Source organism: Vigna umbellata, chromosome 5, assembly GCF_029865625.1.
Source record: "Vigna umbellata cultivar VRB3 chromosome 5, Vumbellata_1.0, whole genome shotgun sequence".
In the NCBI taxonomy this organism is placed as follows: domain Eukaryota; kingdom Viridiplantae; phylum Streptophyta; class Magnoliopsida; order Fabales; family Fabaceae; genus Vigna; species Vigna umbellata.
In genome coordinates this window covers 17,781,309-17,802,947 of record NC_142169.1, presented here as the reverse complement: position 1 = coordinate 17,802,947, position 21,639 = coordinate 17,781,309, and the positions used below count along the sequence as shown (strand labels likewise).

The 21,639-nt window shown below is 32.5% G+C and overlaps 1 protein-coding gene and 1 long non-coding RNA gene across 2 annotated transcripts; one reads left to right on the top strand and one right to left on the bottom strand.

Annotated features, from left to right (window-relative positions):
• The first annotated feature begins 659 nt into the window (after positions 1 to 659).
• On the top strand, positions 660 to 1,273 carry LOC148197862 (uncharacterized). The gene is made up of 2 exons (XR_015786601.1): positions 660 to 912; positions 1,010 to 1,273. It is a non-coding gene; the product is annotated as an uncharacterized LOC148197862 (long non-coding RNA).
• Positions 1,274 to 10,968: 9,695 nt separating this feature from the next.
• Positions 10,969 to 14,111, bottom strand: LOC124830847 (protein RICE FLOWERING LOCUS T 1-like). Its single transcript, XM_047304697.2, has 4 exons — positions 13,869 to 14,111; positions 13,703 to 13,764; positions 12,246 to 12,286; positions 10,969 to 11,552 (listed from the first exon to the last, which is right to left on the bottom strand). Exons 1-4 carry the CDS (start codon positions 14,061 to 14,063, stop codon positions 11,332 to 11,334), a joined length of 519 nt encoding a protein of 172 aa, XP_047160653.1. The 5' UTR covers positions 14,064 to 14,111; the 3' UTR covers positions 10,969 to 11,331.
• Positions 14,112 to 21,639: the final 7,528 nt, after the last annotated feature.

The window sequence follows — 21,639 nt, the reverse complement described above, 5'->3', positions numbered from 1 at the left end:
ATTTATGTTTGGTTGAATGGATGAAGTTAATGTAGGTTGCTTGGTAAAGAGAAAAAATTGATCTACTTATTTTTTATTACATATCTTTATCCCTCTCTTAGTCACTCTTTTCACTCCATATTTTAAACTAAAAGTTTTCAATTTGTTTTATTTCTTTCTTAGTATCACTTGTCTATTTTATTTTCATTCAGGTTATTTTTCTTATCTTTACCAAATATTACTGGACTTAAGGTATAAGTCAAATAATGTTGCATTTTACTCTCTTAAAGGACATAAGTTACTCACGAGTTTGTTTGAGGAAATATTTTATAAGCATTTTAAAAAGAACAAGAGGCAAACAATAAAATAATTTTTTTAACAATTATAAAGTAATGTTAATTTAAAGGTTATTATATTTTTATATTTGTTTAAAAATTATATGGAGAAGTTAGTTTGAAGGTTTAATTAGTGAATTTGTTTCTATATTCAGATATTTCATGTGTTTTGTTTTTTATATTTTTTTACTCAGTTGAGTCTTATTATTTAAAGACTAAATGTGACTCATGTTAAATTATAATGGCATTTAGAAAGTGTTCCGATTAAAATTTGGGTCATGTATTTTGAAACATTCTTTTGCTTTTTATTTTCTTCCACTACCCTCACCCTCTATTAAATGGAAGATAACTCCTTATTAGATTGTCACTTTAATTTTTAACTCACGGATCGACCCTCGCCCTTTCAAATGCTAAGCCTCAGTTTTGTGACCCACAGAGCAAAGGGCTTCTTCAAAGCCTCCAACCCTCAAAGCTCCTCATGAGGTGGGTTGGGAGGGCCAGGGTCGGTTCAGCCTTTCCTCTCCTTTATTCAAAATGTGAACAAAAATTCTTTTTCTATGAACCTTACTCCTCAACTACCATTGTCTTCCGTGTCGAGGTTAACGTTTCTTTTAATACTTTATGCAATATTTGCTTTTATTTATCAATCGACAACACCAATTCTTTGTTTCACATTGAATTTTTTCATTTTTCAGAAGCAACTCAGCCACTTCTTCATAACTCGATGCTTGATTTGGTTGATGGGATATGTGGATTGGGTTCACTTATGTTTTGGGTTTGATTTTTATTTTTCCTTTGCAGAGTTATGGTTTCTAGGAGAGCAAGTGTTGTAGTGCACTAGTTTTGTTCGATGGAAAGTTCCACTGAACTGATATTTTTTAATAGTTGGACCCTTCACTTTGGAAAACTTAACCCCTTTCTAACTTCTATTTTCTTTATAAACTGGACTGAAGAATTAACTCCCTCTGTATCAACCTCACTCTTAAAATCTTACCTTCATTATCATCTGGAATGTGAATATCTCTACATTGAATTCTCTGAAAGGGTTGTCACACGTTGAAAAAAACTATCACACGTTGAAGAAAGCTATCGTTATTGTTTCTATTTAACCCGTTGCATTTGCTAACCAAGAAAGTAATAAGACTGACCATTCCCAGTGCAGTGAGGTGGGTTAGGTGCTTTTTAGTTGATACATTTCAGCACAAATGTGGTCTTAGTCCAATGTCTCACAAACATTGTTATGCAAAGCTTGACTATTACAAAGTCTAGGAATGTGTTTGGACCATTAGTATTTCCAGAACAATGAATATAGGAGATTAGGATAAAATCTTGAGGAGTCCTTTTGAACACTGTATAGCTCTTAATTTCTGCATTTTCGTTTTCTGCCTCTATTTTTAGACCTAGGATGATTGTAGTTGGTTATGTAATGTTTAATTTCGTTTTAATGGGAGTTTAGTTGAGTTGGGTTGGTAACTGGAATGATAATGATGTTTACTTGAGATTTCTAGACTGCTGATTGTGCTATTCTTGCCTCTGCATGATATGCTCTGTGCTTGCAATTGGGTACACGCTTAGTTGCCCAATTTATGTTTAATCTTCGCTTAGTTGGTTAATCATTATTGGATTAGGGGTTGGAGTAGTGAGTAATTGTTGTTAATATGTGATTGGAAGCATTGGAATCGATCTAGTGACCAACCGTTTTTAATTAGTGTTTGATTTCGTGTTTAAATTGGTTAATTTCAATTCTCAATTCTGTTTACAAAATCCCCCCACCACGTGTTTGATCTAATGATTGAACCAATTGTTGGTCTTTGAGAGACGACCTAAAAGTTACTTCCTAATATATACTGCACCTTCATTGAATATTAATTTGATTCAGGTACGACCTCGATCAGACTACTAACCGATTTTAGCATAGTAAAACATACTAGTATATATACTTATGAAAAACTAAAGAAATTCAATCTCTTGAACCAAATGTTTAACAAGTTAAAATTCATCATAAAACTACCTATGGCTTTTGTTGGAAGTCCCATATCGACTAAAGATAAGACAAATTGATAGTATATATGGGGGGTGGGGGGCAGACCTCATCTTACAAGCTGGTTTTAGTAGGGTTGAGTTAGACTTAAAGTCCACTTCTTAAAAGTGGGGGACAAGGTCCTCTAAACGCTTCAATCCATAAAAAAAATGAGTCATTTAGTAGACACTGTAATCCACCAGATGAAACACAAGTCATCCATTAGACGCTTCAATCCACAAAAAGAAACATAAGTGATTCAATAGACATATAAGATTATAGAGGCATTACATGAATTCATCAATAAATACATTATGTTGGGTTTATTAGACAATATAGACTGGTAGATGAGCCAAGCATTATGAAAAACACCATCAAATGATAGAGGTGATGGGTCAGAAATGAACTCACTTAATGTATGCCATAAAATACGTTGAGTAGACAAATTGTGATTAAGGTTGGATTCATAAAATCACAAATCACTTCAATCAAACAATCTTTCTCAACATTCTCCCCTATTAATTTGATGAAGACAACCTTTAATATATTTAATTGCCTTTAATCCCAAGAGTAACAAATATGAAGTGAATCAAAACACATTACGTAAGAAGTTTCACTAGTCAAAACACTTGGTTACAACATGTTCAATGGAATGGTAATGGTATTTGTATGCGAATGTTAGATGCTAAAATATGCATTAATGAATGTCAAACCCTTCATTTGTAACAACACTATAATTAATGTTCTCAACTGTCCCCTTCTCCTGACCAATGAGACGTCGGACCATTTCCGAGTCTAATGTTAAACCCTTCATTGGTAACAACATTGTAATTAATGTTCCCAAGTGCCCTCCTCTCCTGACCAATTAGACATCAGACCATTGTCTAGTTCGACATCAAACCCTTCATTGGTAACAACATTGTAATTAATGTTCCCAATTGCTCTCATCTCCTGACCAATTAGATGTCATACCATTGATCAGTCTGACGTCAATGTGTTTAAAAAGTTTCACCATGGAATATATTCTGAACCATGGTTTAAGTTTTCTGATGATTCCTCTTTTAGTAAGATTTCATTACACTTTTATCCTCCAAAGCACATTTTACTATCTTCGGATTTCAAAGTACACCTTCATTAATACACACATGTGTTTGGAAGATGAAGGTGCACTTTGAAATCCAAGACAATAAATTGCTATTTGGAGAAGACAAATGCTCTGAAATATGAAAGAAAGAAAAATCTTTAGGAAAACTTAAAAATGGATCCTAATATATTCAATAGGAAAACACTTCCGGACCAAAGTATGGAATGGAAATGATATTTGTATACGCATATTAGGCATCTGAATATGAATTAAGAGACGTAAAACCCTTAGTTGGTAACAACACTGTAATTAATGCTCCCATTGACCTTCTCCTCCAACCAATTAGAGATCGAACCGTTACCTAGTACGACATTAAACACCCTTCGTTGACAACACTGTAATTAATGTCCCAACTACCCTTTTCTCCTAACCAATTGGTCGTTGAACCCTTACCCAGTTTGACGTTAAGCCCTTCGTGGGAACTGCACTGTAATTAATGCCCCCAACTACTCTCTTCTCCTGACCAAATAGATGTCGACTAGTGTCCAGTTCAACTTTAAACCCATAGTGGGAAACTGCAATTAAATAAATATTCATAACTTTCACTACAGTGTTCAAGGGATATAAGGCGTCTATGTTTGTATTTTCAGGTGTTATATGCCTTTTGATATTGTGAGGATGACCTTTTGGCTTCTCACTGACAAATTAGACGTTGGACCGTTGGTTAGACTGATGCCACATCACCTAGAAAACATTAAAATTTTCGCGAGCAAGTTTAAGTATTTACTACAATATGATGTTGAGTGTCCTAGATTTCGATGTTCTATACCTATAAGACGTCAGATTTACTGGGTTTTGACATCATATTTCTTGTAAAAATTTGTAAATACTTATCCCAGTCTCATTGTTTCTTCGCGCTTTCATTCTGCTTGAACTTTCGTTTTCGAAAACAAGTGCAAACAACAACAAAGGTTAGTTTTTACTCAATTATGTCTTGCGAAAGTGATTCCATGTACTTTTTTATGTTTTTTGTATGTTTTCAACGATTGGTTTTCATTTTTCATAAGGTTTTTACGTGGTTACAGTAGTTCAACCTCCATTCGTTTAAGTGAGCACCATCTACTTCATTCACGAAGTCAAGGAACCTTTGAGATTGATTTTATGATATTTACTTTAAATGTATTTGTTTTTTGAAGTTCTGGTTATGGTTTTGTTTGTGTTTTGTATTCATTTTGTGATTCGTAAGTTAGATTTATTTTTGATGTGGTATTTTGCATTTTTATTGTTTAAAAACTTTTTAAGAGTAATATGGATCGAAACTAAATGAATGAATGACGTATTAGTGAAGAGTATGAAATGAGATTTTTTGAGGTCATACAATATGTTAAAGAACACACAAAACCAATGAACAAGACATATTTTTGTCGTTGTGTTTGTTGTCTTAATCATATATTGGAAGACTTGGACAATATCCATGATCATTTATTCATTCATGTAATAATGAGAAGTTATACAGTTTGGACTTGGCATGGAGAAGTACTATACCACCTAACAACGTCAAGAGGTTCAAACTCTACGGACAAATGGTTGCATGATAGATGGCATTGGTAAGTGATGGTGATCATACCAAGACAACCCCAAGTCGTATGCTTTTATTTCCTTTATAGGAAGATGAAATCTAATTTGAAATCCTTGTTACAAACGTAAGTATAACATTCTTTCATATCAATTCATTCTAATATTAATATATTAACTTATGTTTCAAATGATTCAAATTGGTATAGAGTTGTGGGTAGGCCCATAGGAGTACAAACTGAAATAATCTATACAAAGGTTGGCCTCATTGATCTTTAATTTATTAAGTTTTGTATGTAAAATTTAGACCATAATATTTGATTATATTCTTGGGCATGCGGGTACTACATAATGTCATGGATGAAGACCATCATCCGAGTAAGAATTAGAGATGATTGGATTGAGGTAATAATTTAGCTTTGAAATCTTACAAATCACATTCAACTTTGAACATTAGAGTGAAAATAATGGTCAAGTTTTCCTATTTTTATAGCGGTTCAACAATCCATCTCCATTAACAATGTCACAATCAGGAAGCTAAGGTAGGAATGGGCAACATATCTTTTGGAGAGACGGAGTTAGGCTAGAACAATTTACTTCCAATTCTTTTTGTTTTGATATTGGTAGCTTTAGGTTTTAGTTTTGTTTGTCATATCTTTAGTTGTAGTTTGAATTATGGATGAATTTTGGATATATCAAATGCAAAAGCTAATTTTCTGATTTTTATGTGTGGTAAAATTGAAAAAAAAAGCTTTTATAAAAAAAAACATTAAACTGTCGTCGGATGTTGCACTACTAGACGTTAATTGATGTCAGACTTTACAACTTTCGACATCCATTAACATCGGAGAGTGAACATTACGATGTCAAATAACTTACAATGCCCACTCTAGGGAAAATTTTCGTTGAGTGGGAAGGTGTGGATCAACAATATTGATGTCCATGTTCCAATATTTAGACGCTAAATATCCCCTTTCCATATTCCAGGAACCACGCTCTAGACCTTCGATAAGCGTGAAGGGGATTGCGCCGGGCACAATAGCACATCGGCCTACATAATTTTCTGATGTCAAATTAATATCTCCCATTATGACGTTGGCTTGTGGTTGGACGTTAAAGGCCGAAAAACACCAACATCGAAGCCCTTTTCTACACTAGTGCGAGCTGTTTCTCTTGGTGTGGGATTATGGGTGTAGATAAAAATTAATTGTTGAGTGTTGTGAGAACTATGATTGTTGGACGAGGTACTCTGAGTCATTGCAAAGTTGTTTACCTTGTTTGGGTGTGTGTGCCGAGCTATTGGATGTTGTGATGATATGTAGTTGTTTTGTCTCCTTGTCATACTTCGTAAATTCGGGGTTGTACCCTTCGTCCTGCATGGCGATAGAAAGGTAGTCACCTTTCTTTCAGGGAGTAGAAAGGTGGATCTCTTCGTCTATGAGAGATGAGGTTCAAGTGTTGCCTTTTCCTCTTTTCATGTGGTAAAAAGTGATGAATGACTCGCCCATATGTTTCTGGCTCGTGCTGAGTATAATGCTCGTTATTAGTAGCAGCAAAGTTATTACTCATGAGTCCTTGAGGAATAGGGAATATATGTCCAAAGGTATGATGGAGGACCACTCGAACTGTCCAATTTTGGTGAACAGGTTTCAAACAGAAAGACAACACTTATATTGGCATTGATTGGCTGTGGTTTGTTGTTAGGGGGTGACATACCTTTGTGATGACATACCCTTTCTTGTTTGTGTTTGTTCGATGATCGTATAACTTGTTTATTATACGGGATCATGATCTTATAGATGTGCTAGTTGATGAGTAAAGCAACAAGATTTGGAGAGTGGTTAAAGTTGTTTTTGGTTATTTTAAACAATTTTTATTTAAACATTATGTGATAATTTTAGTTTATTACTTGGAATTTTTAGACTTTTGTTTATGTTTTTATTCAATTGACATTAAATGATAACAACCTCCTTGAGCTAGGTTGGACCAAAGCTTAGAAGGAAGAAAGTAGATGGCCCCAATGGATGGTATGGTTGTGGAAATTTGGTGGAATGGAGTAATATGATGTGCAAATGGTGATGGTGGTGAAGATAGGTCACGATTTTGAGCTAGATGGTGAAAATTGAGTGTAGATTGATGGTTCAAGGAGAGCTTAGGCCAACTTCATGATGTAGGTGACTAGAAGGGCCTCTAGGATTGTTCGAGTCTTGATCAAGGATGTATATGGCTACAATTTGGCAGCATAACATTACTTAAATCTAAGATGAAATACAAGGGTTAAGACACTTTTATTTATAGGCCAAGGGTGTCTCTTTCTAACTCTAAAAGCATGATCTCTCACCTTTGCTCTCATTGGTCAAAAATGAGGCCTTATGAGGAGTAGACGAATGTCTACAAATCCTCTCCAATGATGGGAGGACATGTGGCCACTTACAAAACACAATACTCTCCATTCCTAGAGTGTCATGTGGCCACTTACTAAAAGCAAATCCTCTCCAATGGTGGAGAGACATGTGGCCACTCCACTCCTAGGGTGCCATGTGGCCACTTCTAAAAAGAAAATCCTCTCCACACACTTTCCACTTGGTTTGGATAACTAACTTAAGAAAAATACTATGCTAGTTAGGCCTTAATACAAGCCTTAAAAAAACCTACACTACATGGCCAAATACAATGGCCTAAATTCCTTCACTACTCTTCTTTCAATCCATGCTCTATGATGACTCCAAAGGTAGTACACAAGGTGGAGTTGACACCATCTTTAAGGATGACTTTCACTCTCTTGTAAGTGCTTGATCATGACTAAGGGATTTGTCATCATTAAATAAATTAAGATTTTTATTACGCCAATGTTTGAGATGTTATTTGACTTTAAATTTTCACAAATAAGAACACTTTATACTTTACTCCTGACATCTTAAATTGAGGTGTTACAAGCTTCAATCCAACAAGGCAACAAGTCCTTCAATGCTGACAGTGTTAGGGTAGGGTGGGCACACTAGAAAAAAAGGCTTAAATGCTTACTTCGTCCTCATGTTAAGAGGTGAATTTCTGTTTAGTACCCGGTTTTAAAAATGAAGACATCGAGTCCCTATGTTATGAAAAGTGTATGAATAAGGTCCTCTTTGTTAAGTTGACAACAACAACGTTAAGTCCATGTTGATGTGGCCGTACTTTTTCTCTTCTCTCTTCTGCTGTCCAGGTTTTTTTTTCTCTTGTTCAACTTTTTCTTTGATGATTTGTTGAACTTTTTCTTTCTCTGTGGACCTTATTCATACACTTTTCATAACATAGGGACCCAATGTCTTCATTTTTAAAACCGAGTACTAAACAAAAATTCACCTCTTAACATAGAGACGAAATAAGCATTTAAGCCAAAAAAAAACTTATTTAAAGGGGGTTATTTTACAGATGTTATAAAAGAGCCCATTAAATTAACATCATTTAAGATGTTTAATTTGAATTATTTAACTGACAATAATAGTGAGAGTTATTATAATTGTTTTTAGGAGAGGTTTATAACCTCTTTAAACAATAATATATTTTCTTCCTTCATTTCCTAATTTTTTTACATTTCTTCCCTCTAAAAATTTTAGACTAACTTCTTTCTCTCAATTGTAAAATCTTATTCCCCCAATTCCAAAACCCTATCTTCCTAAGCCGTTCCTTCGTCTAAAAATTCCTCTAAACCCTAAAATCCCTTTCTCCCTTGCATTTGTCCATTGCATTCCACTCCACCGTGCTTTCTCCCTCACACGTCTTCTTGGTTCGTCTCTTTCTTTCTTCCTTCTTTTATTTCCTCTTATGATTTCTTTGATTTCCCCTTTTGATTATCCATATTTTATTTTTCTTTCAGATTCGCAGTCGCGAAACCACAGGTAGACGGAGCTGCAACAGTGGTTGTGTGGACCGGCAAACGACAGAGCTTCCACTCAAGTGTCACTTCTTCAGATTTGGATCGCCGTGGTATTCTACTTTTCCTACTTCTTTTATCACTCTATTCCATTCAACCTGCATCTTGTACCTCTAGAGTAAAGTTCCTTTCAAGATTGGAAGGACCCTTTCCTTTTGTTCTTGAAACTGGATAAGCTAAACTCTTAATGCTAACTACTAATCCTATATATGGTTTTAAGTTTTGTCTTATGAGATTGAAATTATTTGGTTGAAACTGATGATATGAAAGGTTGTGGGAGTGGGAGAATCTGAGGATGTGCAAACATTTTACTACTTCATTGAGTCAGATAACAACCCCAAGGAAGATCCTCTCCTACTCATAAAAGAAAAAAAAATCCTTTTATTTCACATATAAATTATGGTCAACATAAAAATTTGTGTCCTCAAGACTGCCCATCTATAAATACCGTACGAGGAAGTTGAACCTATGGAGTTCTAAGATTTCTTTCAAGCATTTTGTTTTTGGTTATATACAGGTGATGACAATGTAAGCAAGCTGGTGATGCAAATGAGCCCGAGTCTCCTTCGGGTACAAGACAATCATCTGGTGGAAGTAACATTTAGGGAGTTTATGATATTTTTTTAAGGGTAAAACTATATCTAGTTTATTATTGAGTAATTATTAATTAATTTGTAAGGATGGGTTTGATTTTAAATTTCTTTTATGTTGCTATGATGATTTTGACAATGAAATTATATGAATTTGTGATGTCTTTTGTTACATTAATGTTTTAATATTGTTACAAATAAATATTTTTGACCCAAAAATATAAACACCTCAAATGGTGACATAAATTAAATAATGCTAGCAAAATAAAGTAATAAACCTCAAACTAAATAATGCAAATGAAGAAGGTTACAACTTCTATAGTATAAATGTCAAATTGAATAACATATATTAATCCCTAAAAATAGTGTAAAAAATACATGTATTTTTTGTGATCAAATAGTTGAAAATAAAGGAGGTTAAAAATTTCTAAAAAATAATAGTCAGTAATAGAGGAGGTTTTTACCCTCTGCATAAAAAACTTTCGCAAATTGAATGTGATATCATGGGTAACGGAAAACTCCCGCAGATAGATTGTGGCGACTCAAACTACGATGGTTTGAAAAACCCCTAGAAGTTACTTTGCAAAGGCTAAAAACTCCGCAAATCGAAAAAAAAAACCTCCATTAAGTAAAATTTTTTTGTAGTGAGAGCACCACGACGACAAGCTCACCAAAGGGTTGAATCACGGTGGCAAAAGGTCTTAGTTGTTAGTTTTGGGGAGAAAATAGGTTTTAACTTTGTGGGAAAAGGTTATGTGTTTTAATGGAGAAAATAAGGAGGGAATATGAAATTTTGATATCATTCATTTTGTTTAATTTAGTCTTTTCATCAATAATGTTCGCAAAAATATTATCAACAATTATTTCATAAAAAAAATTTCTCATATGACAATATCGACGGATAAGTTTGTCAATAAATTAAACAAGGAATTTTATCAGTATATTACAATTATTGATAGATTTAATTTTGTCGATAAAATCTTGTTAGTAAATTATAGTTTTTTTTTACTGAATTAAGATGGACCGAATACATTTCTACTTAGTATAGTTACTAAACTTACATGTACAAGAATGACATCTATACTTTATGGCCGAGAATTAATCAACCATATACAACACAAAAGAGAACATTGGTTTTTATTTTTAAATTAGTTTTGCACATAACATTACAAAATTTAAGTTCTTAAACTATTCATTCGAAGAGAGGTTTACCTTATAAATATGCCAAACTGAAAATAGCGTACAAGTTGTTAAATATATTTATATTTTTCTTTTAATAAAAAGAAAAATACCAAAGCAAACGTCCAAATGTGAAGATAGTCGTTAGAACATCTTAACTGAAAATTGTATGTTTGTTCCTAACAAATAAAGCGAAATGTTTCTCTTATTGTAGAAAATAATTAATATTTTTTTTCATACATAAAGATAACTAGAAACGAAAATATATTATAAAACTGTAAAGTAAAAAGTGGTAGTAATAACGTGTGTAGTTTATTGAAGCAAGCCTTATTGAAAACAAAAGACTCTTAATATAATAATATTACTGGATCAAGTCGCAGTAGGTACGAGCCATGCATACACTTTTTTTCTTCTTTTTTCTTGAGTTGCAGCCATAATCTGTTGAAGTATCTGAATGATAGACTCTAGTGTTGAAGATAACCTTCTGTAATTCTTTAAAAAGAGAGATTTTATTTATTTAGTTCTAACTTGTTATTTTTCTCTCATTAACTGATAGTGGTGTGCTAACTATTGCTCTAAACACCTATTATTTTTCTTTATTTGACATTATATATCATATTAATTACTTAACACGTTCTCGAAATTCCTTACTGAAGTCAGTACCTCCTTCCACCGCACCCACGCTCTCTTTGGCAGTTGACATAAGCTGCTGCAACAGGTGTGAGGTTATTATTTTCAGCAAAGTTTCTGGAATTGAAATTATGACGAAGTTCTGGGCTGATGACAGTGTCTCTGCCCAATTGCTGGAACAACACAAACACAAGTCGATGAATCCCTGCTGAAGGTTGTGGACTCTCATAAACCACAACCTCCCTACCTGCATAATGCATAAGTCTTTTAACAATACTATTAATTGCTTCAATCAAGAAAATAATTCAAAAACCCACCCATACACTGATTGTAATGTGACCAGATGCTTCTCATCACACTTTCATATTCTCTTGTATAATACACATAATAATTAACAAAAGGGTAACTATTACATGTCATTATGAAAGGTAACAATAGCGTTCTCTCTATAACCTCCCATATTCGTATTGAATTATCTGGAGCTTAAACATGTGAAAATTAATGAATAAATTCGATCATTTGAGCACTGTTTAACAAAACTATATATTTACCTATCACTTTGTTTGATGTTCATTTTCTTATGTTTTTAAAACCGGTTTTTTCAGTTTGGCTCAAGTTAATCTCACAGGGATAAGTTTAATCAGAAGTTAATCTTATTAAAATAACATAAAAGAAAAAAATTAACAAATTATATATTTAATTTTTGAATAAATTTCCTAGATTTATTCCAGATGTCTTCTAAACTGATATCTCTAGCTACAGGCTTGCATCCAGACGGAGTTAAATTATAAATTAAGTTCATGAAAAGGAACTTGGTTTAAATGAATAACTTAACTAACAACCCTAGCTTGATCATCAATTGATAAATGAAACAGGTGAACTACATCTAATTTTAACCCTGGCCATATACTGGCATGAACAACACAGAATTTGTACTTACCAAAGCTTGCATTTGTTGTTGCTGGAATATCTGTCACCATCCTGCCATTGTTAAACAAAAAAAGTTACAAAAATATACAAAATATATATATATATATATATATATATATATATATATATATATATATATATATATATATATATATATATATATATATATATATATATATATATATGGGTTTGCTAACGCGCATACGCTTGTTTTTCAGTGGGTACATTTTAGCAATATGTACCAGGTTTTAGTAGACAAAAATACCCTTATATATCATGAATTCTAAGTTTTAAGGTTAAGGGTATTTTAATAATTTTTATTCTCAAAACTAAAAAGAAAGAAACCCCAAGCACTTACTCACCTCTATCATTCCTCTCAACCCTTTCAAAAAATCAGAAACACTTCCGTTAAAAAATCTTACAAAAAATGATTTTATAATGAGTTTTCATTTTATAATTTTTGTCTTATCTAATTTTATCCAATTTTCATAAGCATAACGGAATTAGTAATTGACCTGGAAAAAATCAGAAATACTCACTGTTAAACAATTTCTTAAAAAAAATGATTTTATAATGAGTTTTCATTTTATAATTTTTGTCTTATCTAATTTTATCTAATTTTTACAAGCATAATGACATCAAAGGAATTGTTAATTGGCCTGAAAAAAATCAGAAACACTCGTTGTTAAACAATTTCTTACAAAAAATGATTTTATAATGAGTTTTCATTTTATAATTTTTGTCGTATATAATTTTATCTAATTTTCACAAGCATAATGACATCCGAAGGAATTGGTAAATTGGCCTGGAGGGTTTTTTTAGAGATGATGATTCAACATATGCAGATGATGAAATTAGAGAGGTTAGTGAAGATGGTGAAATTGAAGAGATCTTGAATAAACCTTTGCCTGAAGGTGAATATGTCAATGACTCAACTCTTTACAAAGGCAAATTGTTTAACGGCAAGTGTTTCTGATTTTTTCAATTGAGGCTATAGTAGGAATGACAGAGAAAAGGTGGTTGGAGTGAGAGAGATGAAAGAGAAATGGTTGAGAGGAATGAGAGAGGTGAGTAAGGGTTTGGGGGTTTCTTTTTTTTTTTAAGTTTTGAGAATGAAAATTATTAAAATACCATTGACCTTAAAACTTAGAATCCATGATATATAAGAGTATTTTTGTCTACTAAAACTCGATACGCATTGCTAAAATGTACAACTGAAAAACAGGCGTACTCGCGTTAGCAAACCCATATATATATATATATATATATATATATATATGTTATAAATAAGTCACAGTCTTTTCTTTATAAAATCAGTTGAGCATACTCTAATGGTATATAGACTTCATTGGATATAGCATAAAACATCAACATGTCACCAATTTTATTCTTTCTTTTTTTTTTTTTTTGCCTTTCACCTGTTCTTGTAAAATGACAGAAATTAGATAAAAAAGCTAGAGAACTAACCAGTGGAGGTATTCCCTCAAGACGGGGTTACTAGGGCTAGGTGCATCTGCATCTACCAGAACCTAATTCAACAATAAATTTTTATGCAGAAAAGATGCCGGTAGCTGTTAATAACATAATTAATTAAAGAATTGTACTGTTTAGTTAGTTAATTAGTAGAACTGACCAGAGTGTAGAAGGTCCTTAGGTCTTCACCACCTACAGTAACTCTAGGGCGGTTAACAACGTGAGAGGGCCTCAGTTCATAGCCATTGCTAATCGCTCTGTTGTTGATGGAAATTGTGAGAGAAACTGAGCTTGTAAAAGGGTTCAGAACATCCCCTATCACACCACCAATAGAAAGAGGATCCTCTCGTGCCATGATATACAAGATATATGCTTGTTTTCTGTTTGCTTAATAATGCATTCATGATCATATCGCTATATATATATATATTTTCCTCCTTAGCATCTGCTTTTGCTTCCGTCCCATCAATAGATTCCTCATTTTTAAATCACTTCTCCCCGGTGGATTCCCTCGTACGATGTTGTTTCCTATGATAAACTCAACAGGGTCCCACTTTTATTTATGTTTTTAAATTTTTTAACTTATAAGAAAATAATGTTATAGTAATGTCTTGCTAATGTAATTTTGTCATGTTTGTTTTTCGTTTGAAAAAGTTTAAACTAATTGAATTCGGAATTTATAGTTTCCATCAGTCGAGTTCAACTAAAATTTGGACTGTTTTAACATAGAAACAAATATGTCTTCAAATTAATATCATGACAAAAGAATATTTCTTTCTTAGAGAAAGAAAACATTCCAATTTTTGGGGAGATTACATTAATAACACTACATCTCAAGATATTCCAGTTCTAAATTGTAAAAAAACAAATATCATTTTGGACCTGGCTCATATAAGGTATGGAAAATTCAAGCCTTATATTCTTTATTTTAATTATAAATTATTGTGGTTTTCATTGGATTGTTGAAAAAGTGTTGCTTTATTTAGAAACAAAAAACTGCTTCTGTGTGGTCATTTTACAACTAGGGATCAAATGTTGATATTTCCATTTGATAATCTTATATACTCACCTATCACCTTTATGCTAAGTAGAACAAAGCTCGAATGTGTTAGGGATCTGACTTTTCACAACTTGGGTATGAAGTATCAATCAATGCAAATAAAAAAGTAGAAGATATAAAATAATTAGTAGATAAAAGAAGAAGAAGAAGAAATATGTGGCTAATAGTTCTCTGTGGTGTAGCCGAAGTGCATTTACACAGCATGTTACTAGTTTACTACTAATTCTTAATGGCCATTAATTTACGACCTTCCCTTAAATAAACTTCAGGTGTTAACTAAAAGTCCCATTCATTATGCCAACGGAATTACAATATTTAATTGGTGTCTTTCAAAACTCTGGGTCAAATACATATTGTGCTCTTTTCCAGAAAGAAATATTTAAAACCAAAACAGCAAAATGTTCCCCTTAAACATCAGCTGACTCCATATTCCACAGAAAAGAAAGAATTTATGAGCTTTTTCATGTCTCTTTCTCCTTTAGAATTCCTTTTCAAATGTGAATTTGTGAGAGTTTATCTGAACTGCAACTCGCCATTGCATATAATTTCATTCTCCTCTTTATGCCTAAGCAAGCATCTAATCCTTAAATGTAAGTTGTATTTGGCGGTATATACATTAATATCCTTCAAAATGTGGCCCATACGTTGATATTGAATCAGAAGTTAATGAACCATTATGTAAAGGGGAAGAAGGTGGGACTTTCCTGAAAATGAATATTTGTAAATATGCCCACTCATATATAATGCCCTAGCTTTATTATATACTAGAATATATGTGCGATTTTATGTGAAGGGAAACTCATGTAGTTTAAACGCTCAAGATGATCAGTTTGATGCTATTTTCTTGTTACATGTCGTAGTTTTGATCGTGATGGGTATATATATTTATATATATCAAATTACATCAGTTTAGTGTAATTTTTTTATTAAACTATAGAATGGCAATTTGAATTATGACTTTTATTTCTTTTAGTAAATGTTAGACTAGTGTAATTTATATTAAGGGTTTATAAATATTTTTTAATTGTAATTTGGGTTGTAATTTAGTTTCAATTGAAAATGAATAAAAATTTAGGTTATTGTCCGTTATGGCTACATGGTTACTGAAGATGGTGTTTATGAAGGTTCTTTTCTCTTGGGGAGTGATAGGACCTCAAATAACTATCAAACAATCACTAGATTTTGCTAAATTTATAATATAAGAAGTAATCTAAGTCATTATTCATGGAGGCTTTATTGTATACGGCTTGTGTCTTCTTACTATAGTGAACCATTTACTGGACAACATCTGGCCTCAAGCATATGATATAGTCGTTTGTGTGAAAGGTTTATTGGTGGGCAATTTTATAACTATGTGGGATAATATAAGTTATTTACATTGAATTAATTATATTTTTATAACTATTATCAATTTTTAAGGTTGCATGAATTTTGATATAGTAATTCCATTAAATTTATAACAATTTATTATAATAATTGCTCTGTGACCGCAGAGCTCTATAAATTCCATATGTATTATCTTATTTGGGTCATCAAATATGTTCTCTTATACATTATACTATACCATTAAAGTTTACGAGATTGAGAGTTTAAATCTGAGAAACACATTAAAGGATACTCGTGATAATGACAATGACTGACAGTTAGGCCTTATTTAATTTTTCTACTTTAAGTTTACATTTACCTTTATCTTGTTTTTGAATTTGTCATGGTTATCATCTATGGATTCTTGATTTGTGTTTTCCTTTGATGTTTGACCTGAAATTGTTAGCATTGACAAAGGTGTCACCATTGATGATTGATGAGTGATTGAGGCCGTACCCCAATCAAATTAATATGCAATATAAACTAGAAGTAACTCCTAAGTCGTCTGACAAGGATCAAACCTTGGTTCAGCCAATAGGTCGAACACGTGATGGGAGTGATTTATGAACAATTTTTTGAATTAAAATCTACCAAACTAAAGCACTAATTAAAATACTAATTGAAAACGGTTGATCAACTAAGTTAACCAACTAAGCGAAGACTAACCATGTTTTCAAAAAAGTGAATTAAGCAAACACCATGCTCATATTCAATCAATTCTACACCACACAGTTTCATCAATTAAGCAAAGATTAAACACCAATTAGGAAACTAAGCGTGTACTCAATTGCAAGTGCACAAACAAATTTAATATCAGCCAAGTTAGAGCAACAAAAACATAATTACGATTCAGAAATCTCATGAAAACGATGCAATTTTACTAATGACCAACAAGCACACTTAAGCTACCATTAAAACACCAAAACATAATTGAATTCATGAAACCTAGTAACAACAGAACAATAAAACACAATTCTGGAATGAAAATGCAAAACTAAACGCAACTAGAAAATGTAAATTCAACTGGAAAACGTAAATGCAATTGGAAAACGTAAATGGGTAGCAAGGAAAGTGGGAAAAATGAAAGTGTGAGCATGTAATTGAAAACGAGAATAAAGGAAGAACACAAAAAGAAAATGAAATTTCAATTAAAAACAAGATTCATTACAATGAAGGAGAATGAAAGAAAGAACCTAAACCGGGGGGGTGGGGGGTGGAAAAACGCATATGGTAAAAGGAGAAAGAATGAAATTTGATTTCGGGTTTTAAAAACCTCTTTTACAATTTTGCCCTTCATATGGGCTTCTCCTAAATGTGCCCAAAAATGGGCCCAAAGCTAACCTAAAATCGAAATTAAAAAGTGATGTTGATGTGGAAAGTAATAATTGATGTGGCAACCCTCTTGACATCCCAATAATGATTCCAAAATTGTCCTGCAAATAATAATTGGAATAATTAAGCCCAACTAATTCAAATTAATTAAAATAAGAATTATTAGTGAAATTAAGCCCAAATAATGAAAATGGGACAATAATGGAGAGTTAAAAACAATTCACTAAAACAAGGTGTGAAAAGCTAAGTGAATAGTACAAAATAATGATTCATTAATGAGATAACACGAACCCACTGTTGTGCATTGCTCTTATGTGTACAAAAGGTCTCAAGGCATCATCATTGTGACCCTTTAAGGCTGCGTCGAAATTGCTCCAAGCAATTCACATTAGGAAAAAAACAGGATATTAACGCGCTCATTATGCTTGGTTTACTAGAAATCAAAGGATAATATTGCACGATGACATTTTTGAAATTTTCGTGACAATATATGCCTTGGTTCAAAAATAACTGAAGCCATAGAGGGTATATATATGGCCTCGGTTCAAAAGACAACCGAGGCCATAGGGTCTGCGTACCTGACAAGCAAAAAATTTTCATCTGAAGAAAATCTCTGTGCAGGGCTTTTGGTCTCAGTTGTTTTCAGATAAACCTTTTGGAAAAAGGTCTATGCCCTTGATTCACTGCAGAACCGAGGCCATAGACCTCCTTCCGAAAAGTTTGTGAGTTGTAACGTCATAGTTTGTAGAGGGAAATAATTGTTGTGCAGAACTTTTGGCCTTGGTTCCCCTAGAACTGAGGCCATAGACCTTGCTCTAACCCATTTTAAACATTTAAAATATAATTTATTTTGGTTTTTGAAACCGATACTAACTAAACCAAGGTAATATGCTTGTTATGCCTTGGTTTGGTGGGAAACCGAGGCAAAAAGGTTTAAAAAATTTGCAAAATTTCCATTTCAAATTATCTTTTAATTTGTTTAAGCAATTTTAGGCCTTGGTTATGTGAGAAACCAAGGCCATAGATCCCTCATTGCCTAAGTTTTCTTAAGAACCGAGGTATAACCTTTTCCAGGTTAAGAAAATAAAAAACAGAGGGTGAACAATTTCATCTTCTTCGCCTAGAGCGCCGCTGCTCTACCTTGAAAGCTCTCGTTTCTTTGCCTTTTTGCACTGTGCAAGGCCGTTTTTATCATTTTCATTGCCGTCGTTAAGGTTTGGCAACCATTCTTATTGATCAAAATTGTGCTAAACCTCTTTTTGGGTTCGTAATTTCGATTCTCCACCTTTATAAGTTAATTTTTGATTTATTTTTACGTTTTGGTGTCTTTATTTGTTCCTAAAACTAGTATTTTTTTATAATTTTGATTTTTACATAGGTGAAATTTCTATCGTTCTAAACGCGAATTGTCCATTGTTATTGGCCTTTCACACTCCTAGGTTCTTATTTTGATGTTTAATATTTACTTTTTAAAAAGAACATATATAATTTTGTATAACTTTGTAGTAGGTTGTAAAAATTTTTATGTTGGATATGTGATTATTTAAATGTTTAATTGTATGATTGTATGATTGAATTGAATTAACCTTAATTTCCTGTTAAATGATCAATAAAAAATTATTATTGTATTGAAATTTTGTAGACAATTTCAAAATATTTATGTATGGATCGAAATTGGATTAATTTACCACGCATTAGTGCTGAGTACGAGAGATGGGTAAAGGAGTTTATACAATTTGTGCAAATGAGGGTAGAAGTGATGGTGAAGTGAAGTTTAGATGTCCTTGTGTCAATTGTTGGAATGAGAGAAAGTTGAACGCAACCCAAATTAGGGATCATCTTATCTGTGATGGTTTCCTACGATGTTATACAACATGGATATGGCACGACGAAGAAATACACTTTCCAACTATCTCCCAAAATGAAAATGTTATTGATTACACCATGGATGAGCGACTAGAAGAAGACAAATTATAGGACATGATCTACGATGTTGGCATAAAAAAGTTTGTTCAAGCTCATGTGTATAAGATGATGTCCACTAATGTAGAAAATCCTTTGTATGTCGGTTCAACTAAGTTCACACGGTTGTCAGTGGTGTTAAGGCTCATGAATTTGAAGGCGACCAATGGATGGACTGATAAGAGTTTCACATAATTTTTGACGTTGTTGAATGAAATACTGCCAAATGGAAATACACTACTCACTCGTAATTGTGATGCAAAGAAAATTCTTTGTCCGATGGGTATGGAGTGTAAAAGGATACATGCATGTCCCAATGACTGCATATTATATACGAAATAGTTTGAATTTTTGAAAAGTGTCCAAAATGTGAGTTATCAATGTACAAGTAAAAAAACACTAAAGATAATGGTGAGATAGAAACAAATAGTTCTACTTTGAAAGTAGTTTGATACCTTCCAATTGTGGACAAACTTAAGCATTTGTTTGTGAATCTTAAAGATGCTAAAAACCCTGGATGACATGTAGATGAGAGAACAAAGGATGGGCTGCTTCGTCATCCAACTGATTCAAAGTAATGAAAAAATATTGATCAACAATTCCCCCAATTTGGTCAAGAATGTAGAAATCTTAGGCTTGGTTTAACCATTGATGGAATGAACCCATTTGTTAATTTAAGTACCAATCACAATTGTTGGCCAGTTATATTGATAATTTACAATTTATCTCCTGGATTGTGCATGAAGAGGAAGTAGATGATGTTGTTTAAGATGTTATTTACAAAGCATCTTGGAAATGACATAAAACTTTATCTAAGCCCACTAGTTGAAGACTTGACGTTATCGTGGGTTGACGGTGTCAACACCCAATTTCGTCCGGATTGACTATAATAGGCTTATTTTATTTTATTTTCATCATATTTTATTTTTATGTTATTTTCTTTCATTTTATTATTTATTTATGTTTTAATTTTACTTTTTTTATATATATTAGCTATTTCACTTTATTTGTTAAAAAAAAGAGAGAGAAAAAACAACAAAACAAAGCAAGATCCTGGATCAAGATAGGCCCGATCTTCCAAAAAGCAGTGCGGGATGTTAGAGCAGATCACTAAGGACGCATCTCAATTATTCCCACCTTTAACAACCGAAAATGCCCACCTTTAACAATCTTCCAATGAAAATTCCCACCTTCAACCGTCTTCCAATGAAACTTGCCGACAGAGTATGATCTTCTGCCAATTTAACGAAGAGAGGAGAGCGCTGGAAGATGACCTCGAAGACCCATCATCTTCATCCCTTTCTTCTTCATTTTCATCTCCAACCTACATTCAAAGCCAGACAAACAACATAGAGAAAAGAAAATACAAAATTGGCCAATACACATTGTCAATACCCAATTTCGTCTGGATAAATAAAATTTATCACAAAAATAAATGAAAAAACATAAAAAACCAAAATGAAAAATACTATTTATTTTACTTTTTGCACCCCCAAATTTTCTTTTAAACACTTAATCCAATGGCCCAAAATAATCTCTTACTTTTTTACTTCCTCACCACCCCTTTTCTCTTATCACACCCTACTCTCCACATCACCATCCACATCCCCCTCCACATCTCATTCCACATCATCTACCTTTTTCATTTACTTTTTCCACATCATTTCCATATTAATTTTATATATCAACTTTTCTAATTATTCCACTTAGATTTTTTAATTATATCTTCTCCATCAACATTTTTTATTATCCATTTTTCTCCACCCACTTTTTATATTATTTCTTTCACTTATTTTCCACATTAACTTTTACTATTCACTATATTTTATTTCACCTAATTTCTCTACCAACTTTTTATATTATTTCTTTCACTTATTTTCCACATGAACTTTTACTATTCACTATATTTTATTTCACCTAATTTCTCCACCAACTTTTTATATTATTTCTTTCACTTAATTTCCACACCTAATTTCTCCACCAACTTTTTATATTATTTCTTTCACTTATTTTCCACATTAACTTTTTCTATTCATTTTTTTTATTATATTTTATTTCATCTAAATTTTCCACCAACTTTTTATATTATTTCTTTCACTTATTTTCCACATTAACTTTTTCTATTCATCTTTTTTTAATTATATTTTATTTCATCTAAATTTTCCACCAACTTATTATATTATTTTTATTCATCAACTTTCTTCATCCTTAA

Excerpts from the sequence above, each read along its gene's own strand:
- LOC124830847 (XM_047304697.2), bottom strand. The coding sequence starts at position 14,063 with ATGGCACGAGAGGATCCTCTTTCTATTGGTGGTGTGATAGGGGATGTT. Across the intron at positions 13,765-13,868 it reads TAAGGACCTTCTACACTCTG|GTTCTGGTAGATGCAGATGC; the intron begins GTCAGTTCTACT and ends TTGTTGAATTAG. Across the intron at positions 11,553-12,245 it reads AACAACAAATGCAAGCTTTG|GTAGGGAGGTTGTGGTTTAT; the intron begins GTAAGTACAAAT and ends TGCATTATGCAG.